Source organism: Aethalodelphis obliquidens, unplaced genomic scaffold (genome assembly GCF_003676395.1).
Source record: "Aethalodelphis obliquidens isolate GAN/ISIS:26980383/991018 unplaced genomic scaffold, ASM367639v1 scaffold14, whole genome shotgun sequence".
NCBI lineage: Eukaryota > Metazoa > Chordata > Mammalia > Artiodactyla > Delphinidae > Aethalodelphis > Aethalodelphis obliquidens.
This window is the reverse complement of record NW_020837958.1, coordinates 31,726,283-31,753,646: the sequence shown is the minus strand read 5'-3', so window position 1 is coordinate 31,753,646 and position 27,364 is coordinate 31,726,283. Positions and strand designations below refer to the sequence as shown.

The following is a 27,364-nucleotide window of genomic DNA, read 5'->3' as shown; positions in this document are numbered from 1 at the left end:
AGTAGAGATTAAAATTGAGAATTTTTTTTTTCAGTCCGTAACACCTCTTTGTAAAGTTTAGAGACTTTAACAATACCTTACACAGACTACGTGTTAAATACATGTTGAATGATTGATTCAAATAAGATACTGCTATTTAAAACATTTTGCACAGAGCCTGGGCCATAGTAAAAACTCAAAACATGATAGAAGCAGTAATAGCAATGATAGTGATTTAGTACTTATGATAATTGTAGTGCAATATTAATATTGATTTATTTTATACTGGATTGCTAGATCATTCATCGAGTACTGAGAGTTATTTAACAAGAAGAATTTTCCAAACAGTCGGGTATTCACACTGTAGGTATGATCTGTGCTTCCCGAGTTCAGCTCTTCACCCATCTTTTTCTGTGTATAGATTTATCAAAGTAAGCTTTATGCTGTATTCCTCTTCTAGTTTCCTCTTTTCTTTTTTTTTAACATCTTTATTGGAGTATAATTGCTTTACAATGGTGTGTTAGTTAATGCTTTATAACAAAGTGAATCAGCTATACATATACATATATCCCTGTATCTCCTCCCTCTTGCGTCTCCCTCCCACCCTCCCTATCCCACCCCTCTAGGTGGTCACAAAGCACCGAGCTGATCTCCCTGTGCTATGGGCTGCTTCCCACTAGTTATCTATTTTACCTTTGTTAGTATATGTAAGTCCATGCCACTCTCTCACTTTGTCCCAGCTTACCCTTCCCCCTCCCTGTGTCCTCAAGTCCATTCTCTACGTCTGCGTCTTTATTCCTGTCCTGTCCCTAGGTTCTTCAGAACCTTTTTTTTTTTTTAGATTCCATATATATGTGTTAGCATACGGTATTTATTTTTCTCTTTCTGACTTACTTCACTCTATGTGACAGTCTCTGTGTCCTTCCACCTCACTACAAATAACTCAATTTTGTTTCTTTTTATGGCTGAGTAATATTCCATTGTATATATGTGCCAATTCTTTATCCATTCATCTGTCGATGGACACTTAGGTTGCTTCCATGTCCTGGCTATTGTAAATAGAACTGCAGTGAACATTGTGGTACATGACCCTTTTTGAACTATGGTTTTCTCAGGGTATATGCCCAGTAGTGGGATTGCTAGGTCATATGGTAGTTCTATTTTTAGTTTTTTAAGGAACCTCCATACTGTTCTTCATAGTGGCTGTATCAATTTACATTCCCACCAAGAGTGCAAGAAGGTTCCCTTTTCTCCACACCCTCCAGCATTTATTGTTTGTAGATTTTTTGATGATGGCCATTCTGACTGGTGTGAGGTGATACCTCATTGTAGTTTTGATTTGCATTTCTCTAATGATTAGTGATGTTCAGCATCCTTTCATGTGTTTGTTGGCAATCTGTGTATCTTCTTTGGAGAAATGTCTATTTAGGTCTTCTGCCCATTTTTGGATTGGGTTTTTTGTTTTTTTGATATTGAGTTGCATGAGCTGCTTGTAAATTTTGGAAATTAATCCTTTGTCAGTTGCTTCATTTGCAAATATTTTCTCCCATTCTGAGGGTTGTCTTTTTGTCTTGTTTATGGTTTCCTTTGCTGTGCAAAAGCTTTTTTCATTAGGTCCCATTTAAAATTGAGAAATTTTTAAAGTAAAAGAATATACATACAAGCACACATTCCATGAGCCATCGAGAGTGATGATGTCATTACACATGTAGCTTTGGAAAATTCCTCTCTATACTTGTGAGAGAATGAAAGTGAAAAATGCAAATAATGTTTTACTTTTATTATGAAAATAGTTTTGACTTCGTGAACTCCCTAAGTGGGAGTCTCAGGGACTCCTAGGATCTTCTACACTTTGCGAACTGGTGCTGATTAAGAGTGTTGCTTAGACCATGTGGGGACAGCCTACTGGCACATTCTAATGGATATACTGAATAGGGGCAAATGTTCATGCTTTAAGGAGAGAGTTGACTTTTGCAGACATCCAAAATTAATTTGAACCCAAGCTTGGCAGTAAAGATTCAGAGAATAAAATTGGAGTCAGAAACCAAAGTGATTAGAAAGCTGTGAGCTCAGTTTTGCAAGGGCTCTGACTCTATAGGCATATCCCTCCAAAGAAATGTCAATGATAGCATTATTTATTTTTTTTGGAAGAGAATGATGCTCATTTGTCTATCTAAATTCTTATAGTCCTGTTGGAAAAAGCAAAAAAATTAGCAAATCCTTACATAGCAACTAACCAGATTTTTTACTTTGAATGAACTTCGTATACCTTTGTGATAGTTCTTTGGATTAGAACTAATTGTCATGTCACAGTAGCTTTTCTTTGACATCATGCAGCAGATACTTAACATGTTGCTTTTATTTTTATTTAACTGTAGGATGTAAAATCCTTTCTCCAAAATTTAGAAGTTATCCCTAAACTTCTTAACTACTCAGATAGTGTATGTTAGTCTCTCTTCTTTTTCCTCTTTCTGATTTTTTGCCAGATCCTTTTGGAATTCTTTGCTTCCCTGAAAACCTGTGAGAAGGGAGTCATCAAGGGGGCTATCAGACCACAAGGCCTATTTTAAGTAATAATGCCTGCATGTGTGTTTTGCTGCCATCTCTGCCCTTTGTTTACTCATCTTGGCATTTTATCATGAACCACTTGTAATTGGTATATTGTAATTCCCTTCCCAACACCCTCCTTCCCCCTAGTGAGAGGTTATTTTTTCTTATTCATTTTTTATTTTTCAGAAAACATTTATTGTGTGTACTCAGTGCTGGGCACTTGACTTGATGTAAGGGGTTGAATTCAGGAATAAATAAGAGTCCCTGCCTTAATGGAGCCTACAGTCTAGAGAGTTTTTAAGAGGGAGGAGGGAAGGAAGAGAGAGTGTAGAGGTGTTAAGAGAGATTGGATAGGAGCAATTATTGAAGCTGATGTCTTGGTTGGAATTGAGGACCTAAGTAAAATGTGAAAGAGTTGGGCATCTTCTCTGGGGTCTCCAGGGTAATGCTTCTAAAATTTTTCCTCACCAGTAAGTCTGATTTGTAAAGAAAATGGTTATCTTCTACTGAAAGCCTGAAATTTCATTGAACTTTTATAGTTTAGTCTAAACATATGGCCATTATTTTCAATATAAAAATGCCTTGTCCCCACGTATTTGTCTAAATAAATATTTGACTAAAATACTCTATAAAATTTTGTCATTTTATCTTATGCTTTTAATTCCCCCCGGCACATCCCACCACTTACTCCTAGGGCCATTCATTCCCACTTATGTATAGCATTTCTGGTGAATCAATAAAATGAGTTCTTTTTATATCAAGTAGCAGTGAATATGTACACTTAAAGTTGTTAAGGTAGAGCCTTCTGTGATTTTGAAACAGGAATAAAAGAGCATAGGCATAGAGCATATACTATAGTGGGACATTGTCTTATAGCAGAATTTCTCAACTTCAGCACTATTCATATTTTGGGCCAGATAATTTTTTGTTATGGGGAGCTGTCCTATGCATTGTAGGGTGGTCAGCATTCCTGGCCTCTACCCACTGAATGCCAGCAGCTCACTCTCCTCACCATCCCAGTTTTGACAAAGAAAAATGTCTTCAGACATCACCAAATGTTCCCTGGGGGCTAAAATTGCCCCACCTTGAGAACCACTGATTTACAGGAATGTCTCTGGGAAGGTAAACCTCATTGCTGGCAAGGAGTGCAAATAGTTGACCACAAAATAAATTCTGGAAAGGGAATAAAATACATTAAAGAGGGCATTAGTGGACTTAGTAAAGTAGGAACTAATTGGGATACCAGTGGGTTAAAAACTTTGGAAAAGATGGTATTGAATAAAGAGATGGTAGCTAAAGAAGGGAAGAGCATCACATTTGAGATGTAACTTGTGAAGCAGCGTGATCATGTATTGGTGGTAGTGGTGGAGATATCTGATATGAAGGGGAATTAAAGGTCATTGGCAGTCTGGGAGAATGAAAAAGTCTGAATTCAGTGTGTTAAAAGTACTTTTCTGGTCATTCCTCAGGCTCCTTTTTCTCTGCTAGACCCTTAAATATTCTTCAGAATTCTGTCCTAGGCCTTGATCTCTTTTTACTAGGTCCATTTAGGTAATTACTCAGCACCTTCTGTTTTGTGTGAGGTGAAAGGTTGTATTTTAAATTAGATTTGGAAAAAGCTTCATATAGTCTGGACCTTGGGTGCTCATCACTGCTGCTACCTGGGTGGTTAATAAAATCTATATCAGTAGTCTGACTCTTTCTTCCCTGAACTGAGGACCCACAGAGCCAGTTATCTCTACTAGACCAGTCTTCTGGGGTGTTCTCATTGGCACTTTACACTCAGCATTCACAAAACTGAACTCATATCTCCATAGCTGTACTTCTTTCTCTTCCAGTGTTTTCCACCTAATGAATTTATTCATTTAACAAGTGTTTATCATGTCACTATCTTGCCAGGCACTCTGTTATCTAGGGCCTTTGTTCTGAGCAAAATAGACCTAGTCCCTGTCCACATGGAGTTTATATTCCTTATCCCTCTTCCAGTCATTGGCCAAGTCTTACTGAGTTTTTTAAATTTCCCAAACATTAATGCTCTGTTACTTCTAGGTGGTTATACATGCTACTTTCTCTACTTGAAACACTATTCTTCTACTTTATAATCTCAGGTCCTTCCCAACTAGCAGGGCTAGATGTTGCTCCTGTACAGTCTCATAACACTTATATTATCCCTATTTTATTACTTATAACATTATACTTTAACTGTTTACTTGTCTAATTTTTCCTATTAGACTCTAAATAGCCTGAGGCAAAGGTCATAATTCTTGTTTTCTCAGTGTCTAGAAGGTACTTAGTTCATCTGAAATGCTTAGTAGATATTTTATTAATTAATATAAAAAAACAATAATATTGAAGTCACTAGCTAGCAGTGGTGGAGGGGAAGACTGTTACTTACTAAAAGTCACCTGGGAAGGTGAAAGCGAGTACCATATATGTTTTATAGACTTTTTCCCCAGATTTCAGAATCTCTGCTTAAACTACAAATATGGACTTTAAATGGAGTGGAGAGTCAGGGTGTACTAGAACAGTGATCTGGAGGTGACACCATTGTTCCTCTGTAAAATCTGGGATAAAAAATTAAATTTGACTCAAAATTGAATGTACCTTTATACTGTAACCATTTTGGGATCTGATTCCCTAGTTAAAAATTTATTCCTTTGAGTATACTTAAGGAATATTGAATTTTCTATTTTCAAGTTAGAATCCTATATGTATTTCTCAAGTTTATCCAGCTTCGTATTCACATTTGCTTACCAAATTTTTTTTCCTTTAACATACTTACTTTGTTTTCCCCTTTAAAATTTTCCTAAGATTTTAGGTAGAGTATGATTACTGGTATTTTAATCTACTAAAAGAGACTAAAAGCAAAATAAAATGAAGTGATAAATTAAGGTTTGGATTTTAGAAATCTGAATGATCATTTTATTTTTATTTATTTTTTAAAAAATGTTATTTATTTATTTTTATCTGAGTTGGGTCTTCGTTGCTGCATGCAGGCTTTCTCTAGTTGTGGAGAGTAGGGGCTCCTCTTCATTGCGGCGCACGGGCTTCTCATTGCGGTGGCTTCTCTTGTTGCAGAGCACGGGCTCTAGGTGTGCAGGCTTCAGTAGTTGTGGCACACAGGCTCAGTAGTTGTGGCTCGTGGGCGCTAGAGTGCAGGCTCAGTGGTTGTGATGCACAGGCTTAGTTGCTCCGCGGTATGTGGGATCTTCCCGGACCAGGGATTGAACCCGTGTGCCCTGCATTGGCAGGCGGATTCTTAACCGCTGTGCCACCAGGAAGTCTCTGGATGATCATTGTAAACATTGTTCTGATGTCTGTGCTGCTTATGTCTATTCTGAGAGATAATATAATCTAATCAACAAAGGCATGGACAGTTAAAATTTAACTCTGCAAGCTACCAGCCCTATGTCCTTTGGCAAGTTACTTAACCTCTCTGTGTCTCAGATTCCTCATCTATAAAATGGGGATAACAATGTGGACCCCATAGAGTGTTTTTCATGCAGAATGATAGCAATTTAAGCAACCTTAGGATTCACGTAGTTGAAATTTAAAAAATAGTGATCCTTGGGGGAGGAAAAGGTGGTGATGATGGGTTTTAGAAAGTTGAAAAATACTGCCCTAAAATGTTTTTCCCCTTTGATAGCTTTTTGACAGATTGAGAGATGAAAATCCAGATTTTAGGGAGAAAATTATAGCAGTCAACAGTGAACTCACCCAACCTAAACTGGCTCTTAGTGAAGAAGATAAAGAGATCATCATAGAGTCTACCAATATTATATTCCACTGTGCAGCTACAGTAAGGTTTAATGAAAACTTGAGGTAAGTAAAGGTATTTATATGATATTTGAACTGCAGCACAGTTAAAAGATCTAATTTGAATTCTACTTTTTAGTCAAGTCATTTGAAAGTGTTTTGAAAATGTTTGCTCTCTGTTAATTGTAGCATTCCGTGTCCTACAGAGTATTAAAAGAATTTTCTTTCTCTTCTTAACAGTTTAAAAACATCGGATAGCTAGTATATGTTTATTAGAAGTTGCCATAAATTTATATATGGGGCAGGGAGGAGGCAAGAAATGGGAAGTGTGGAGTAGAAGAAAGAGAAGTTTCCCTTGGGTAGGAGTATTAGTCTTAACAACTAATAATGTTTATTTCCTCTGCCCTCCATTCTTTCAGAAGTATATACCCCAGCAGCTTTGTCTACTTCACACATATTCATCTGAAAATTTTAAAAAGTTAGGCTCAGGTTTTGCAGAGTAAGATGAAATGGCTTATACACTGAAGTCATACCCTGTTTTTGTTTTAAAACTTTGGTATCAGTGTTAAGGGCAGGGTACATTGGATATAGGTTTACTTTAAAAACGGTCTGGACTTCCTTCAAGATGCCCTATTTCAAGAAAAAAATAACATTTTAAATGGTCACTATGTTTTTAAAAATCTAACAAATACACATTTCAAATAATGGTGCTTAATTCAGAGCATTTTTTGATGTTATATACAGTTTTATAATGTTAATCTAATTGTATGGTCTTATATCAATTAAAATGGTGCACACTTCTTTAGGTTTCATAATTGCTTGACGGCCTTCTTAAAATGTTTTTAAGTTCAATTCTGATTGTAAAGAGTTTTGAGATTATCCCCCATATTGTCTATGTGTAGAAGTATAAACCTTAATCGACAGTGTATAACATGACAGTTCAGTGCCAAAGCATTACAGTGAGTTTGCCTATATTGCAGGTAAGGACACTATAATAGTCCCTTAGATTCCTCTAACAATGCTTTATAGTTTCAGGGTGTTTTCTCGCTCATTATTTCATTCCATGCTTAATGTTACCCAATGTAATATAATGGTCAAATCTATTTTATACTTGAGGAAGCTGAGGCAGCACTGTATAATGGAGAGGGCATGAGCTTTGGAATTACACACCTTAGTTCTAATCTTGACTTTATCCTTTATTATCTGGTGGTAATAATTTATTCACATTTTAGTTCTTTTTATGCAGCAATTATGTGTTCAGGATTCAAAAGTGACAAAAGAATCTTATTAGAACTATAGTATAATCTCATTTTCATAAAATATGTATGTACATAAATGTGTATTTATATACATATCTTTTAATATTGGCCAGTTATTATATTTGGATAGTGCAATTACAGGTAGGTTTTTAATATGAAATAGTCCGTCTAACTGGTATTTTTCCCTGTAGTTCTAGCTTTCATTTTTTTCATAACCAAAAGAAAGAGTTCACATAGCCTTATGAAACTGTTTTCAAGGAAAAAGGTATATAGATACTTGATAATTATGGTATAGTCCTCAAAGGGAAAATCAGATGCTTTTGAAGGGGAAATTGTTTTACAAACAGGCAACATTCATTAGGGTGAAACTCATCCAAGTAACGAGGAGAACCAAAGTGTAACACTTTTGGGGAATGTTCTCTCCTCTTTCTCTTCCCTTCAGGGTAAACAAGGTTACCATTAACAAAAGGAAAATCTTTTTATTATTATTCTTTCTTCTTTCACTAGAGATGCCATAGTGGAAGGAGGTAGACAGGTGAACAAGAAAATTTATTGTTCTTCTCTTCTTTGTCAGGGCATGCATATTTACTGACCTAATCCTAGTCATTAATTGAGATTATTGTTTTCTGTGGAGCAATTTTAATGGATATTGATGTCTAAGTGGTGATACTACAACATTCTAAAATACTGTAGGTTGACATATAATAACTACTTACAAAACAATTATTCTTTATAGCCACTTTTTAAGTTAGCCCACAAATAAAAAATTGTTCAGAGCCTTTACTGCCAGGACAAGAAAATCCAGATTTTACTCCCAACATTATACTCTGTATTTTGGGAGAAATCAAAATAAATTGTACACAGATCCTATTTGCAAAGTCCATATTGTCTATTAGAGGAAATGGAATATACTTAAATAACCATAAAATAGGATAGAAAATGTGGAGTTACTGAAGAGCATACATTAAAGTGCTGTGAGAGTTGAGAGGTGGCAGAGCTCATTTATTTTCAGATACGGTGGTCTATAAATCTTGAAGTGGGAAAAAATGGATATCAAGATTAGGAATTATAAAGAAATACTGACAAAAGTTGAGGAGAGAGTGATATTGAGGATAATAAAGGGAGTTACTTAAATAGTTGACCACAGGTATGGTATCTCTTAGTAAGGAAAGTGAAGGTAGAACAGGGCCATTGGACTTGAGAGTAAAGAAGTATCAGAAGACTAAAGACCATGATGAGGACAGAAAACAGGCTTAAGGGCAGAAATGGGAGGACGGATAGTGTGGTCTGGGGAAAATTCATAGTATGAGATTTTAGAGCTAGAGCAATTTTGGGTGAGAGGGCCCAGGGTATGAATATGAGAGTAGGTGTTCAGAAAGGAGTGGAAGTAAAGATAGATGATTTAGAAAAGATCAAGAAACTGTTGAGCCTAAGGGCATGGATTCTCAAACTTTAGAATGTATTATGAATCTTAAGGAGTACTGGAAAATGTGTTAAAAATGCATAGTCTTGGGCTTCCCTGGTGGCGCAGTGGTTGAGAGTCTGCCTGCCGATGCAGGGGACACGGGTTCGTGCCCCTGTCCGGGAAGATCCCACATGCCGCGGAGTGGCTGGGCCCGTGAGCCATGGCCGCTGAGCCTGCGCATCCGGAGCCTGTGCTCCGCAACGGGAGATGCCACAACAGTGAGAGGCCGGCGTACTGCCAAAAACAAAAAAAAATGCATAGTCTTGGACTGTATTTGCCAAATTCAGAGCCTCTAGTTTTGAGATGATACCCAGGAATCCTCATTTTTAATAAGAGCCTAGGGTGTGATTTAAATTACAAACGACTGGATCCCCTACCCTGATTGATTAATTGTCCCCTTAATAGACATCTGTTTCTATATCTTCATTAAGTTAAAAAAAAATCTGCAGCAGTATAGTGATGAGATCTCATGTAGGTAGTATTTTCTCAGAGGTGGGGAAGGGAGTGATGAGGAAGAGATCAGCATGGGCTGGGGAGCTTATATAAGATGTGATTTAAGGGCTTCCCTGGTGGCGTAGTGGTTGAGAGTCCACCTGCCGATGCAGGGGACACGGGTTCGTGCTCCGGTCCGGGAAGATCCTACATGCCGCGGAGCGGCTAGGCCCATGAGCCATGGCCACTGAGCCTGCGCGTCCAGAGCCTGTGCTCCGCAACGGGAGAGGCCACAACAGTGAGAGGCCCGCGTACCGCAAAAAAAAAAAAAAAAAAAAGATGTGATTTAAGACACATTAAAAAGTGTCTGAAGATGAGGGCCAGCAATCTGCATTTTTAATAAGCTCACAGGTGTCTGTCAAGCAAAGCATGATCTCTGGTTTAAGGTCTTAAAAGTGTTATCAGCATAGATTTTGAACAACCCAATATGTCAATAGAAGACAGGTGAATAAGAAAATTTATTGGCAGTTCAAGTTGAGCTTTTTCCTTTATTAAAGTGGTTTCTATGTCTACATTAGTGATGGACCATAATTACAAAGATTTATTCATTTTTGCTCTCCCCCCAAAAAGCCAGTGTTATATAAGATGCGTTTATGAATACCCATAACCAAAACATAGTGAGAACTTTATGTTTGTTTGGTACTGCTAAATGCTTTCAGATCTAACATGTCAGGGTCTCAGCCTAAAGTTCAAGGTGTACAAATTGGATGGTAGTAAAACAGAATGAGGATACTAGCCTGGCAGAGATACTAAGTTATTTACATGGGCACAAAATGCCTTCAGGTTTGCGCTGTCAGGTGCGGATGGATGGGAAGAGGTGAGTAGGCAAAGCTCAGGAGTGCTTCCTCTCTCAAGTTATTCCTTATTTTCAGTGACCCAGAAATTCTGTCACCATCCTCAGGAACCTGTAACAAAATATCCTTTGTGTTCTGTTCCCAAAACATCACTCTCCCTACCACTATTGTTTTGCAAATGCAAAAGAAAATAGAACATTGCCTTATAGTCTAGTGGACAGTATGCTCTCTGTGAAACGTCTTTTTTGCTGGATATCTATTTAAACAGATTTTCCTCCCTCAGCTGAGATAAGGAAGGAAAAAGATACACTCATGTTTTTAAGATCCCAGCCCAATTATTCCATTAAAAATTTTTTTTTCCTTTTAGTATGTCTTCATAGGTTCTCAGATAATATTAAATTAAAAGAACAAATAAGTCCCAAGAGTTTTTCCTCTCATGAATTACTTCTTATTCCTAGTGACCCAGAACTTGTTGTTCTGTCCTCAGAAACCTGTAACAGGATATTCTCTGTATACCTTTTCGAAAACAGTACCCTCCCCATTCCCACTGTTTTGCAAATGTGATACGCATCAAAGAACTACTTTACAGTCAAGTAGACCAGATTCTATCTGTGACATATCCTGGCCTTTTAAAAGAACAGTTGGATTTTTTTCTTCTTAAATACTGAAAATGTAAGAATTTCGGAAAGTACTCAAAACTATTTTTATTTTTTTAAAAAATTTTCTTGTGGTTTCTCTTTGAAAATACGTTGCTTTCCATAAAACGTAAACATAGAATTTGTAATTTTACTTACTGAAACAATTTCCATATTTCTAACTTTTTCATAGTTATAATTTTCATGATATGATATTTCATCATGTTACTATACTGTAATTTATGTCATGTTCACTTAGTATAGCAAATATAGGGAATTTTTCTGAGGGTGTGGAGAAAAGGGAACCCTCCTACGCTGTTGGTGGGAATGTAAATTGGTGCAGCCAATTTCTATGGAGAACAGTATGCAGGTTCCTCAAAAACTAAAAATAGAGTTGCCATATGGTCCAGCAATCCCACTCCTGGGCACATATATCTGGACAAAACTATAATTCAAAAAGATATATGCAACCCTGTGTTCATAGCAGCACTATTTACAATAGCCAAGACATGGAAACAACCTAAATGTCCATCAGCAGATGAATGGATAGAGAAGATGTGGTGGTGTGTGTGTGCGTGTGTGTGTGTGCGCGCACACACACGCACACACACACAGAGAAATATTACTCAACCATGAAAAAGAATGAAATAACGCCATTTGCAACTACATGGATGGATCTAGAGATTATCATATTACATGAAGTAAGTCAGAAAGAGAAAGACAAATACCATATGATATCACGTATATGCAAAATCTAAAATATGACACGAACTTATCTACAAAACAAACTGACTCACAGACATAGAGAACAGACTTGTGGTTGCCAAGGGGTAGGGGCGGGGGAGGGTTGGATTGGGAGTTGGGGACTAGAGGATGCAAATTATTATAGATAGAATGGATAAACAACAAGGTCCTAATGTGTATACACTGGGAACTGTATTTAATATCCTGTAATAAACCATAATGGAAAAGAATATGAAGAAGAATATATATGTATAACTGAATCACTTTGCTGTACACCAGAAGCTAACACAACGTTGTAAATCAAGTATACTTCAATTAAAACACAAAAGCAAAAACACAACCAAAAAACCCAAAAAACAAATTTAGGGAATCTTAATTTCTTTCTGTTTGAAAAATTACGGTTAGAACAAGTTTTTCCTCTCAGTTAATTTCAGTGGGTTAACTAGATTAATAACTCTGTCATCTCTGTAATTCCTGGTACTTTGTCCTAGTCTCTTTCAGATCAGTTGTATCAGTTTATAGTGTCACCAACAGTGTATTACTTTTCCAGTTTTTTCACAGTATTACTGGTTTGGGGTATTTCAACTTTTTTTCCCTCAAGTAAGTTATAAACAAAAGTATAATAGAAAGGAAAAACTATCCACCCCTTAAGTAATATTTATTGAATGCCTATTTTGGGACTATGTTAAGAATAATGCTGAATACTTGCAAGCTGTTTTGTTTAATTTAACTTTATACAAATCTTAGTAGTTAGTCTCCATTATGTATTCTCCTTTACAGATGAAGAAATTGAGGCCTGAGTGCTTGAATGACTTTACAGGGTCACCTAATCCTAGCTGATAGGCAGGCTAAACCAGGGTTTGAACCCAGATCTTATTCCAGAGTCTTGTTTTTAATCCTGTTTCACTTCATAATCTATATATTTAAAAAATATTATTCACACAGATTTTCCATGTTTTTATAGTTGTCAGTTACTTAATGGCTATATTCTTTCGTTGTGATAAGATACCTACTTTATTATACCATTTCATAGTGAATATTTGAGCTCTCTAGGCTTTTGCTATTACTAGATGATGCTTCATCGATTATTTTTCTGCATATATACTTTTGCATTTGTGAAATTATTTACCTCAAATAAATTTCAAGAAGGGAATATATAGGTCATCTTGGGGTCTTGCATTTGCCTCTTGTAACAAATGTATTGTAACACTGCTTTGAATTTTGTAAGGTAGTCTTAAAAAGGTGTTTGGGTTAATTGCTACAAAGAGAGAAGTAAACATACTTTTACTTGATTATATATTAATATAATTTAATGTTTTTGAGTTTTCTTTGACTGTTTTACCCTTATTGATGACTCTACCATAGCATTTTAAAATTACTTAATGATTCTTACTTCTCCTGGTGGTATAGCCATTCAGAAAACAGTATGCTTTCAAAAATCAAGAGGCAAAAGAAGTCTAAAATGACTTCAAAAATGTATGCATAAAAGCCAAAGACTGAAATTATCTGTGTCTATTTCTGGGTAATTTAAAATTTTTAATTTGTGCTTTTATTTTTACAATCCTAATATGAAGTTTATTTTATAATCAGAAAAATTTTAAACACAACTGGTAGAATGGTTGTACTTCATGTTGAAATAACACACGAAATCTGAGCTAAGGGATCAGTTGTAAAGAAACAAAAACTTCTTTGTCCCTTTCTGTCTCTGATGCTCTAAAATGGAAATAAGATTTTTTTAACAGGTGAAAAAATGACACAGCTTCCCAATTTTTTATTGTCACTTTTTCTTTTACAGAGATGCTGTTCAGTTAAATGTGATTGCTACACGACAGCTTATTCTGCTTGCACAACAGATGAAGAATCTGGAAGTGTTCATGCATGTATCAACGGCATATGCCTACTGCAATCGAAAGCATATTGATGAAGTAGTCTATCCACCCCCTGTGGATCCCAAGAAGCTGATTGATTCTTTAGAGTACGTTTGTTTGAAATTTATATACATTTGCTTTGACCCCAAACTTTGGATCCGAGTTTTGGATCTATTTACATGTATCTCTTGGTCTGTTTCAGTTTCTATCTTTCTCTCTAAATCTCCACCCACGCTTATGTATACATTTACCTCTTCCTTATTCAGCAAATTATTATGTATCTACTATGTTCTTTTTATTGTATAGATTTGTACCTAAATGACTCTCCATAAAGTCAATATGTAAAGTCAGTGTAGAGCTTTCACTTTGGACCAGGTGTGATGGTTGGAGGAAAGCCTCTGAACAACTCATCCATGGTATTAGAGTCTCCGTTTTTCCAAGGAATCAATCTTAGCTGCTAAGAAGTGCCTGATATCCATGGAGACTAATGACTGCCTATTCAGTCGCAAGGTCTAATTTATTAAAAGATTATCCTTTTATTTTGCCCAATGGAGTACAGTTGACCCTTGAACAACACGGGCTTGAACTATGTGGGTTCACTTATACACAGATTTTTTTCAATAAATAAGTACTCTAGTACTACACAGTCTGCAGTTGGTTGAATCTTTTGATGCAGAACCATGATACAGAGGGCTGACTGTAGAGTTATATGTGGATTTTTGACTGCGCAGTCAATGCCCCACCCCCATGTTTTTCAAGTGTCAACTGTGTATCTGCAGAGAGGCCTTGAATTATTAGGGAATCGGAGGAGTCATGGTCCTTTAATTGATACTCCTAGTGTTGTTGTTCGCCATCTTTCTGAGGACTAGGATCCTGTCATCAATTATTACTTGAGAAATGTTTGCATTTGATGGATACAAATAGGCATGGCCAAGATTTCATTTGCTTCAGCCTTTACTTTCTCATCGAGTGAAACAAACAAACAGGATCAGAGCAAGAATAAATAAAGGGTCTTTTATAGACGATAATTATAGAAAATTCCAGTATCCGTATCTTCACATATTTGTTAATCCTCATATAATATTCCTGTGAGCTTTTTCCTCCTTTATTCTGTTTGCTTTTTGGTCTCTTTTCTTCCAAGGAATCCTATTCACGTTCAGCTCTTCAGTTACCATCCCCTGTTTTCTCAGTTGAATTCTTTTCTTCCCAAGGGTGCTACAGAATGTTGGTAGCTCCTTCTCCAAGTTTTCTTCTAAAATAAACACATAAGTCCATTTCTTTAAAGCTTTCCTGGAAATATGAGGAAGTGGACAGGTTTGTAAGGAAACTAATAAGTATGGGAGCTTACTGAGACATTCTTATGGCAGTTCCCTGGTTTCTGTTTTTTAATTCGTTTCTTAGATGGTCCCAAATGTCTACCTCATTTTCCTCAGGTCAGTAGGCAGAAGTGTTTAATATCTCTGGGAACAGCTGGGTGTGGAAGTTAATAAATCTTTTTACTTTTTCTCTTATTAGCAGTTTGTATAGCCAGACATCGAAGTTGCTGAGAAAGAGCCTATAACCTTCTAATTCTATCATTTCCTTTCTTTGCTTACAAAGAAATCTGACCAACTGGCCACCAGATAATTTTAGGATAACTCATAGATTGGCTCTGTAAACTCACTCCAGTGATGAGACTTACTGACTCTAAAAGTCTTTCCTCGGTTTAGCTAGTTTGTCTTTTTTTTGCGGTACGCAGGCCTCTGACCGTTGTGGCCTCTCCCGTTGTGGAGCACAGGCTCTGGATGCGCAGGCTCAGCAGCCATGGCTTACAGGCCCAGCCGCTTCGCGGCATGTGGGATCTTCCCGGACTGGGGCACGAACCCGTGTCCCCTGCATCGGCAGGCGGCCTCTCAACTGCTGCGCCACCAGGGAAGCCCTTGTTTTTTTTTTAATATAGCAGCTCTCTCTTCCATTTTTCAAAGTTCATCTCCACTATGGAATTTTTCCTAAGTTGAGTAGCAACCTCCCTTCAATTTTGTTAGTGTTCTTTTCCTTCTACATGCAAAAACTACTTCCACATACAGAAGAAAGTTTATCTTGATAGTCTCCATTTTATGCATCCTTATCAGTTAGTATGGGTATCATTTGTGCACTGATAGAGTACTTAGTATGCATTGTATCATAGACAGGAAGAAAAACTATCTGAAAACAAGTACATAATGTTTTGGAATTAGAAATTTAGACTGGAAAAGACTATAGAGATCACCTAGTGTATCACCCTCCTCTTACAGATTATCATAGTAGAACTTTTCTTCAGAGACACTGAGAGAATTGGAGGAATTTTGTGACTTCACAGTAGGTTGCTAATTGAACTTTTACAGCACGGTTCAATTTATTTTTATCATTTACCCCAGTATTTGTTAGTGTTGCTAGTGAGAGTATAACAAGTTTTAGTGCTTCACCTTAAATATTTAGATTACTAGACCTTTTATGTTGATTGTAAATGTATGTTCATTTAAAATGTATATAATTTACATGTTATGCTGTTATGGTGATTATACACAAATCTGTAATTCCTAATCTGAAACCCTTGGGGCCAGATGTATTTTGGAATTTATTTAGACTTTAGAAAGGAAATATAATCTATGTATTGTGTAATATGAAATAACTTCAACTGGATTCGGGGTAGCACCCCTCATCAAACACATATGAAGTATATGAATACCTACAACTAAATGATGTTTTTTTTTTTTAAAAAAAAGAACATAAATCAGTTCTGATTCACTTTTGCTACCTACCATATAAGTTATTAAAGAACTCTTGGTTTTCAGACCTTTGTGGGTATAGAAACTGGATATAAGAGATAATGGAGTTCTGGTTGATATTTAATGAAAGTAAAGCTAATTTCCATTTTTTTAGTAAAAGTTGTTGTCAGATCACTTGAGTCAGAGCAACAGATATGTTTGAAATATGCAAAGTGTTTTTTCATTTTATAGTAAAACATCCGAAAATATTTTTGCATGCAATTTCTTTGTTTACCAGGTGGATGGATGATGGCCTAGTAAATGACATCACACCAAAATTGATAGGAGACAGACCTAATACATACATATACACAAAAGCATTGGCAGAATATGTCGTACAACAAGAAGGAGCAAAGCTAAATGTGGCGATTGTAAGGCCATCAATTGTTGGTGCCAGTTGGAAAGAACCTTTTCCAGTAAGTTGTTAGAAATCTTTGTAAATAATTGGAATTGGGAATTTTAAGGCATAATTCTGTACAAAAAGAGTTGGCAATTTTTTATGAGCGGGTTTTGTTTACTGAACATGGCTTACTATGGCAAAGTTGTTTCCGTTTGTAGAAAGAGACACTCTTATTGGTACTTTTATTTCTAATGTAATACTGTATGTATACATATGCAGATCAATTTTTAAAATGTTAATTGAAAATTAAATCGAAGGCTATGGTGTTGTCTGGAGTCAAAGGAGACCATGAGTTTTCTTCATGATTGATGAGGGATTGGACTCTGACACGTCAACGTTTGTTGGAGTTTAAAATTATTTGCAGATTAGTTTCCCTTGCAGAGGTGAAGGAAATAGAGATGAGAATATTCAGATCTTATTTTATTTCATTTGCTTTTTAGTACCAAAAAGAGGCAGGCCTTCCAAGAGGTTGACTCCTCCCTGTATAGATTACAAGCTAAGGAAGATAAGAGATTTCTGTGATCTGCTGTAGAAAAGCAAGGCATTATGGTATTTGTGAATCCCTGAAATAAGAGAAAACATAAGAGATAAATTGATTTAGGAAAAACTTAGGTCTCTGTAATGGTAGTAAATGATAGTATCTCTTCTGTTGCTTTGGCATTATTCTGTTTTCTTCTGTTTTATTCAGTAATTTTGAGGAGGATTTACCATTTCCCTCAATCTCAGGCTACTGCCTTAGTAAATAGCACAAAATCAAACTTAAACAGTCATCATTTAGCTAAAATATTTGACAGATATAAACTCCTTTTTTAAAAATTCTCTTTGCAGAGAGTTAATGGAAGAGTAGGTACGCCTTTGAAAACTATTTTACTTAGTCATTTGCAATCTCAGAGGAAGACTGCTTGTATTTAAGATGGGGAGAAATATTCTGGCCTGAATCTAGTCTGTTTTTTAGTTTTTAGAAGAAAACTACCAAGTATGTATGTGGAGTTATAGATTTCAAATGATAAATCTCTAGTTTCATAATATTTCTAAGCTCCCTCCCTTTTTTTAATTTTTGGTATTAGGGATGGATTGATAACTTTAATGGACCAAGTGGTCTCTTTATTGCGGTAAGTAAGCCTTTTGTTTTATTGAATATTCTGTACTTTTTTTCTGTTTTCTGTGTATCTGTATATTGTGTATATGTGCTTTGGCTTATATATCTTAAGGTGTTGTTTTTAATTTCAACAAAGGCAGGGAAAGGAATTCTTCGAACAATGCGTGCCTCCAACAATGCCCTTGCAGATCTTGTTCCTGTAGATGTAGTTGTCAACATGAGTCTTGCGGCAGCCTGGTATTCCGGAGTTAATAGGTATATGAGATGACAGTGTCACTTGTTAAATATATAGTAACTGAGATGGGAATACTAATGTTAAATAATCCCTCATAACTGATATTTATCAGTTTTATTAACCCATACCAATATTATATAGGCATTATCATTTTAAACTGCAAGAGTTGGTTTAAATAGGTGATGAAGTGGTTCCATCAGCAATTATTAAGAATTAACATAAATTCTTGTGTACTGCCCACAGGATGGACAAGGTCATTAGAAATTTAAAAAAAAAATGTTTTTTTTAAAATCCAAACTAGAACTTGGTATAAACTTGGCATATATAAAGAGCTAAAATTCGCAGAGAATGGCTTACATATATCAAATATGCACACTACAGCACTTTAATCAACTCATGGGCCTCCTTTTAAAAGGGAGTAGTAGCATTTACAGGTAACACCTAAGCCTAAACACCTAAGCTTCTTAATAACTTTTTTCTAAATAATAAACTGCCCTTATTTTTGAAGTCAGTATTTTATATCTTAAAAAGGAGGGATATGATTATATGAATATATTGTTTCTGGTGAAAGGGAACTCAATTCATAATTGTTTCAGCTAGAGCCTCTGAAAATGGGAAGGAGATAGGAAGAGCTGAGGTTGTTTGTTGTTCTTTTTCCTCGCATGAAAAACAGACACTCCTGCTAATACAAAGAAGAAAATATGAAGTCTATATTATTTTTTATAAATAATTTTTTTGGTAGAATAGGGAAAAAGGGTAGTGTAAATAGTCGTTCAGACAAAAAAATTAATCCTTTAAAGGTAATATTTTAAATATTCACTGTAGAAGAGGTACCCATCACCCTCATTTCTTCCTACTTAAGTATCATGTAAGATTTAGATTGGTTAAGTTTAGCCTCTTTTTATGTTTCATTGCTTTGATCTTTGTCTTTGCAGACCAAGAAACATCATGGTGTATAATTGTACAACAGGCAGCACTAATCCTTTCCACTGGGGTGAAGTTGGTATGATTTTACCTGTGTTTTTGAATGTTAGAATAAATTTTAACGAACTTAAAATGTTCACTGAGTTTTTACGTTAGAATAACCCATGAGGCATTAAAGCCACCAGTTACCAATTTATTCTTATTTTAATTGCCATGTTAGAATATCTACTAGTACTGCCTTTTGGTCCTTAATAATGTTTCATAAATTTTAAAATATCCTGCTGTATATTCCTTCCTCATCCCACCCTTGTCTGACCCTTACTATTTCTCTGCTGCCATCTGCAGCAACGCCTATAGATACTCGTGGTATGGAAATAATGCTTTTTTCCTCCCTCGTGGGTACTCTCAATCCTGATGTTCCCTGTTCACAGGCAGTATCACTTCCAACTACAAGAGTTGGTATATTGTAGGAGATAGCTAGTTGTCCTAAGAGTAATAACTGAAGGAATTAGCAAGTAGAATACATGTTGCCAGAATATTTTCTATTACATTTATTAATCTGTTTAAATTCACAGATTCACAGCAGGTAGTGTATATGCTGTGTTACTTGTTTTAGAATAGGAATAGTATAACTTAAAGGCCTACTTAAATTGAATCATTTTTAAGTTGTTGGTTTATGTTTTCAAATTTAAAGTAAAATGTATTTACAGTGTTGATTTAGTACTAGGTCTTATTTTACCTCTAATTGAACAATATTTGTTACCCTTGAGGAGCGATTTGATTTTAAAGTAAATCTTTGTCTTTCATCCTCGGGTTTTTTATGGCATTTTTATTTCAATTGAAAGATTGACTGTTAGAGCATATAAGAAAAAGAAAATCTAGGGTGCTTTTAATTTTATGATAACTTGTATTCTTTTAAGAATTTTAAAACACTTTAATGAGTTAGGTTTTTTGTAGTCTTTCATTGTGTTATGAAGTTTAGCAAAAATAAAGTTGAGCTTTATTTTAGTGAATATTCCAGTATACATTTCCATTGAAGTATTAACATACATGATAATAGATTTGATTATTTTGATATTGCATAACCTAAATAAATTACAACAGAAGTTAATTTGGGGTTGTTTTAAGCTTGTTGATATATGTTAATTTGAGCAACTTAATTATTCACAAGCAAAGGATGATGGTTTCCCTTTTCTTTTTTAAGTAAGTACAGTAATAAGAATCTGGAAAGAGGAACAGAAAGAAAGAAGCTATCATGAGAGGTGAAATATAGAAACTGACATTGTAAATTGATGTAGGTAAAACATTAAAAGGATTTTTAAGAGTGAATTTTAGCAAAAATTCATTCATCTAATTAAAATTCATAAATAGTGGCAGTTCTAAAATCATTTGAGTTCCGCAGTCTAATACCCATATTCTCTTAGCTACTATAGAAAATAGAAAAGTTTGTTTTTTAAATGAGCAAACTCTTACATCTTTGGTAAAATATTTTGCTTTGTAAAAACATGTGTTTTTGTTTTTTTTTTTCAAAACTTCATTACATGGTTATTATCAAAGCTGTTACACAACTTTTCTTCCTCAGAATACCATGTAATTTCCACTTTCAAGAGGAATCCTCTCGAACAGGCCTTCAGACGGCCCAATGTAAATCTAACCTCCAATCACCTTTTATATCATTACTGGATTGCTGTAAGCCATAAGGCCCCAGCATTCCTGTATGATATCTACCTCAGGATGACTGGAAGAAGCCCAAGGTAATGGTGACTAGCTCTGTCTTATCTGTTCCTCTGACTGTTAAGCAACCCATGCTTACGCTAAAATGCATATTAACTCTGTATTTGTTTATGCTTATGATAAGGCTTAATGGCCTTTTGTGAATGAGAAGACTCTTGAATTTAAGAATTTGTCAGAAAAGCGAAGGTAGTATTATAATTCACTCTGTTTTAAAGTTTGGATGATAAATTATTGTCATGTGCTGAATTCTAGGTCTAACTTCAGGTATTTTTCTGAATAACAAATAACATTCAAAATGCTTTGATGCTTATTTTTCCTACAGGATATTATCTAAATCATTCCTTCAAGATGAATCCTTTAAACCAAGTATTCAGGCGCCCCAATATTAAGTTGTATTCCAACAACTTATTGCTTCATTATTGGAAGGGTGTCAGACATACAGTACCTGCATTATTGCTCGATCTTGCACTCAGGTTGACAGGTCAGAAACCGTGGTAAGAAGAATAGCAGTAAATACACTATGTATTGGTAAGGTGGTGGAAGCTTGCTGGAGAGACAAAAAGTCGCTAGCATGAGCTTTACCTTTAGAATTACTAACCTGATTAATCACAATCACAGTCAGGATGCTAGGACATTTCTTAGAAATTAAGCATATTTGGGGAGACTGACTGTGGATCTCATCTGATTGGGCCACTGATCCTCCAAAATCCCATAATATAGGAAATGTCCAGCATCAAGGTTGTCATTGTTATTATAAGCTGAAATTGAGCCCTTCTCTCCCCGTTAAAAACTTGGAGGTGAGTTTTATAGGGGATTAAGGGTTAAATGTTTTGCTTTAAGTGGATTGTGCAGTTTTATATGAAAAAACCTAGGATGCTTCTAGAAAATTAACTGCTTGAGCTATCTCAGCTTCCTATTCAGCTTATAATATGGTAATTACCGTTTTTGACTAATTTTTAAGGTTGAGAATTTAAAACAAAAGTTAACAAATGGAAAACTTTCTATTATAGTTGTTATGGCCTTTCTTTCTTTTCTTTTTTATTGAAACCCCACAAACTTAAATAAAGTAATCCTACTGTCTTTACCACAATTATAGTGAAATATACTATAAAATATTTATTTTTTTAACTACATTGGTATTATAGTGGAGCCTTTGATTAGAGAGTTCAGGATTTGAGTATTTATGTATAAAGAAGATGCTGATTCCAGAACTTTCATCAACTGCTCAAAAAAATAAAAGTGAGGTATCTTCCAGTTATAGTGTATCAAGATCTGAGTTACATGTAGGGAATTTTCTGTGGATTCAGTTGTCCATTATGTTTCTAACCCTGTATGTTAAATATTGAAATACAAGAGAGGTGTTGAATTGAACAACTTTAGAATAGGTAAAGAAATACTCAGTGGAAAGAAGATCCAAAATACATTAAAACTATCTTCAAGTTTTCCTAGAATGATCTGCAAAGTACAGTATTTGTCATTGGCAACATTCTTTCGTGGCTAAAAAGCAGATGTAAATTTATGAGTGATGGCAGTGATGCTGTCTTGATATTAATAAAGTTGTTGCAAATTAGAGCAGAACAATCAAAACTAGGTCAAAAAAGTAAAATAAGTTAAATATATCACAGTGCTTTACACAGAAAATGGGGCTTAGTAAACTTAAAAAATGAAGAGCCAAAGTTTATTAAATAATTTATAGTAGATGTTGCTACATAACAAATCATCTCAAACTTAGTGGCTTAAAACAGCAGTAGTCATTTTATTTCTTTCAGGATCTGGAATTCAGGAAGGAATCCACTGGGCAACTTTGTCTTAGAGGTCTTTCATGTGATTGTGGTCAGATGGAGCTGAAAGGGGGGCGTGCAGTGGAACAGCTGGTATCACTGTCTCTTCATGTTGTGTCAGGATCTCTTCATAGAGTCTCTTTGCAAGGACCAGTGGTAGCCTTAGGGGAATTGGACTACTTACATGGCAACTGAAGGCTTCAAGGAAAAGTGCTTCAGCAGGCAAGGTGGAAGTTATGTGCATTTTCTGACCTACCTAAGGAAATCATGCAGCACTACTTCCACCTCATTCTTTTAGTCACAGGCGAGTCACAGATCCTCCAAGATTGAAGAAGAAGGGATATAGAGAATAGTCAAGGTCATCTTGTAAATGAACGGGTGAGATGAAAGGTATTGTTGCAGCCATTTTTGGAAAGTGCAGTCTGCTATAGTCAGGCCTCTGGTGCAAACAATTCATATTCCTCCTACATGGAAAATACTCTTGCCTTTTCCCCCCAAAACTTCTCTGACGTCAGCTTGAAGCCAGTGTGGTCAGCGAAATCTGGTAAATTGTGGATGAAGCTCTTTAGGAGTGTTTTTTCAGGTATAGTTCCTCAAGTGTTAATCTGAAAACCTGTGAACTAAAGTGACAGGTTACCTGCTGCCTGTCCACCCAACATATAATAGTGAGACAAGCATAGGAAATACTTTAGACAGTCTTGTTCGAAAGAGAGAAAAAGAGAGGCATGCAGCAATCAGTGGTCCATAACAGTTCTGCATTCCAGCAGGGTCCCGTTTGATGGTTTCTTAGTTAGGGCTCATTCCCACTCCCTGGTTGTTTTCTGAGGCTTTTGGCTCTCCCCTCTGAGTCATCCTTCTTTTCCCATAAAAAAAATGGCCTGTGTTTGCAACTGAACAGCCTTCGTACCCTACTTCCTGCCTGTAAAAAGTTGGGAATCTTCAGGGCAGGGATTGGCAAACTTTCTGTAAAGGGCCATATAGTAAATATTTTAGCCTTTGTGAGCCATGGATTCTGTTGTAACTACTTAACTCTGCTGTTAAATGTAGCTTCCACCTTGTAACTACTCAATTCTGCAGCCTTAGGCAATATGTAAATGAATAAGCATGACTGTGTTCCAATCAGACTTTATTTACAAAAACAGGTGGATTTGGCCCCTAAGCTCTGGTTTGCTGGCCCTTGATCCAGAGGCCTCTTTTCATTTGGTACTGTCTCTGTCCTTTTAAGTGTAAACTCATAGGATTCCTGTTAAAACTGTGTGGGTTTCCCATGTATCTATTTTAAAACAATCCACTCCATCAGACCAAAGCCCACATATCTTTTTGAGACATAACCTTCTCTATCTTGGGTTCCTTATGAGGTTGCTGTGGGATAACACCCTTGAATCTTAGATCCTTAGACTCTTACATCCTGCCTCTTAAACAATAGAGCTTATGTAAGACATGTCTTTAACATCTAGAGTGAAACTTTTGTTTGTCTGAAAGGTTCTATGAAGTATACTACCTTAAATCTTTCTGCGGTCCTAACAAAGAATCTTATATTTACATTCTGGATTTGATCTATCCCCAGAAGATGTTTCTTAAAGAATTCCTGGTTGGAAATTTACATTCCTTCCAAGTTGCACCCAAACAGATAGTTCATTTTTTAAGATCATCTTTGAGGAAATCTTAGCTAGATCATCGAGTTTATTAGATACATTTTCCATGTGACCACAGGTGACAATTTTGTTCTTTTAACTTCCAACATTATTTTCCTCACTTACCTTGAAACTCTCACCAACAGTTTCCTTAGAGCCCTTTTATTTTTTCCACTAACACTCTTGGTCCTTCCAGGTTTTAGCAGTGGTTTCCAGGGCCTTCCAGTTTCTGTCTGCCCCCTAATCCTAAAGTCAGTACTGCATGTTTAGATTCTTATTATAGCAGTCCCTCACTCCCAGTACTGATATCTGTTCCCATTATTTGTGCTGCATAGCAGATCTTTCAAATTTGTTATCTTTCTTTTTTTAAAAAATTGAGATCTAATTGACATCAAACTTAGTATCTTAAAACAGTAATCATGTCATTTATTGCTCATGATTTCTGTGGGTCAGAAATTCTAGAAGCCTTTGATGGGGTGGTTTTTTCTCAGGATCTTTCAAGTGGTTGCAGTCATAGGGGCTGGAGCAGGTACACTGTAGGAATGGTAAAGGAGAGAAAGGGTACAGAGCAGCTGGGTGGCCAGGCATCTTTCTCTCTTCATATAGTCTCAGAGCCTCTCAATGTGGTCTCTACACGTGGACTAATTTGGGCCTCCTCACAGCCTGGCAGCCTCAGGGGGAGTTGGACAGCATACATGACCTCTGAAGGCTTCAAGGGTGAGTATTCCAGTGAGCAAGGCAGAAAGCTACATCACTTTTTCTTACCTCCCCACGGAAGCCACACAGTGTCACTTCCTCCTCATTCTTTTTGTATAAGTTACCTTCACCTCTTAATAGGGCGATAATTAAGGTGATATTATAGGTGAACATGTAAGATGGGAGATAATATTTGCAGCCACCTTTGGAAATTAAAATTTGCTACAAATAGGAAACATCAAATAAAGAATCTTCTTACATGAGGTTTGTCCTGTACAAGGCTTCCTAAGTATCAAAGCAGGGATGCTTTGGGAGCCTATACTGTAAAAGCAACAAGAGATATAAAGGTTTTTTATTTAGGCAATATTATAAATGTTAAATATAAATATAGCAAATTTATATTAATTTATATGTAATATAAATTACATATTTACAAATATAAATACGTAGTTTATATTAATTTGTTCAGATATTTACTGAGCAAGGTACTGGCCTCTATACCTTATATTGGGGCCTTAATATAATACCTAGTTCTGCATTAAACTAATGTCAGTCATGTCATTCGTGATGTCCAGTTTACTCATTTACATTATTCTGAGTACCAGCTAGATAAAAATCTGACTTACTCTATATCTTGACATAATTTAAAAAGTATACACATCATATGGATTCCTGGTTAATAGTCACTGGGGACTAAGATGCATGATATTATCACATGTAGAAGCAGTATAAATTATTTACTCTAGCTCTTGAAATGTAGTAGATATTTCATCACTCTTAAAATGGTATTTTAAAAAAATGTTTCCATTGTCTTGTTTTTTTTTGATTATTTAGCTTAACTTTCTCCAGCTTAACTTCTCTGAATATGATATTTTTTTATCTTTGTGATTCTCAGTGGAGGACAATTTTGCCCCCCTCAAGGGACATTGGACAATTTTTGGAGATGTTTTTAGTTATCACAACTGGGGGATGGGTGCTACTAGCATCTAGTGAGTAGAGACCAGGGATGCTGCCGAGCATCTTACAGTGCACAGGACAGCCCCCTACCACAAATAATTATCTGCCCTAAAATGTCTATAGTGCTGAGGTTGAGGAACCCTGGACTAGATGACCATTAAGATCTTGCCTGCCTCTAAAAGATTGTGATTATTTTTTACAGGTTGCTGTAATAAATACTCAGAACATACATGGCATTGTAGTCCCAGGCATCTGCTCTTACAGCATGTTTAACCAAAGATTGATGATGCAAAGTTTTAAGTTTCTTTTTATCCCCCATAGTATTCAATCCAGAGTTTTATTGCTTGATAAGTATTCTGTGAACTTCACACATATATGACCTTTCAGATTTCCTTCTCCCCCTCCAATTTTTTATTGTCATAATGGCTGAATCAGTGATTGGTTTTAGGGTAATTCTGTCACTTGAATGAATCTGAAAATAAGACTAGGTGAGAATTGTCAGTGAAAAAGGAGTTAGGAAGAAAAACTTTTTAGTAAGATGTATGTTGGAAAATCACATTAACTAAATATGTGTATATGTGTGATTCAAGTGTACTATACTGGCTGTGATAGTGGGTGTTAATTACAAATCTGTTAAATCTTTTTGTTGTTTTTTAGAAAAAAATTGCCTAATCTCTTTTCTAAAAGCAGCATGAATTGTTTTTTTTTTCCCTTCAAGTACTTTCTATTTGAACTATTCCTGTCCACATTTAGCCTTTGATGCTCAATAATTCTTCTTGTGTTTAATGGAGGTTTTATTTTGGAATTGCTTCCTTGCATGAAGTACAGTTTTTCTTTACATAGTCCATGTTGCCTCATTTTCTTTCAGTATTCTGGATTTAGGGTTTCTTTCTAAATGTATATGTCATCAGAATTTCTTAGCTAATGTTACTGTTTTGATTCCCCCCCCCATTTCTAATGTTCTAATTTTCTCCTATTTCCCCCGTTTCTGAAGCCCATAATTTTGGGACTTCTAAACTGCATATAATGCTATTACTTATTGTGGGACTATAAATAGAATTCTTTTAAAGTATTACTTCACACGTAATTTTTCTGTTTACCAGAGGTTAGGAATTTTTGGTGTGTGTTTTGTTTCAAAAAGTTCTTTCTTCCGTTCCTCTACTTATCGTAGGTAATTATTATTGTATAGATGTTGCTTTTCTGGTTAGTGTTACGATATCAATGACTTATGGTGAGCCATGATATATAAAATGACAAATTTAAAGATTAAAGCCCTTCACACTTCTAAAAAGAAACAAAAAAAGTATCGAACTCCCTTGTTTCCATAAGGATGGATATTGGGGACTTGGGAAGGTGAGTGAATATCTTGAATATCTTGAATATTTTTTTCAGAAAGCTGTCAACATGAGTCATTGATTTCATGGCACGTCCAGACAATCACGGAACCCGTTAGTGTTCAAGAGAAAGTTATTTAAAATATATAGAGAGAGTTGACTAAATGGCAAATGAATATTTCTGTATACTTTGCTTCCATGAAGAGTTGAGATTATAATGGAACAGTATGTTATGAATTCAC

The 27,364-nt window shown here is 35.7% G+C and overlaps 1 protein-coding gene across 3 annotated transcripts in view; it reads left to right on the top strand.

Moving 5' to 3' along the window:
* The window catches only part of FAR1 (fatty acyl-CoA reductase 1), a 73,760-nt gene that overhangs the window by 37,275 nt on the left and 9,121 nt on the right, over nucleotides 1–27,364 (top strand). For all 3 annotated transcript variants that reach the window (XM_027115309.1, XM_027115311.1, XM_027115310.1), the window contains 7 exons: nucleotides 6,176–6,351; nucleotides 13,470–13,649; nucleotides 16,567–16,744; nucleotides 17,796–17,840; nucleotides 17,964–18,082; nucleotides 18,998–19,065; nucleotides 20,569–20,740. In XM_027115309.1, the coding sequence (XP_026971110.1) occupies nucleotides 6,176–6,351; nucleotides 13,470–13,649; nucleotides 16,567–16,744; nucleotides 17,796–17,840; nucleotides 17,964–18,082; nucleotides 18,998–19,065; nucleotides 20,569–20,740 (938 nt within the window). The remainder of the gene's footprint in view (nucleotides 1–6,175; nucleotides 6,352–13,469; nucleotides 13,650–16,566; nucleotides 16,745–17,795; nucleotides 17,841–17,963; nucleotides 18,083–18,997; nucleotides 19,066–20,568; nucleotides 20,741–27,364) is intronic.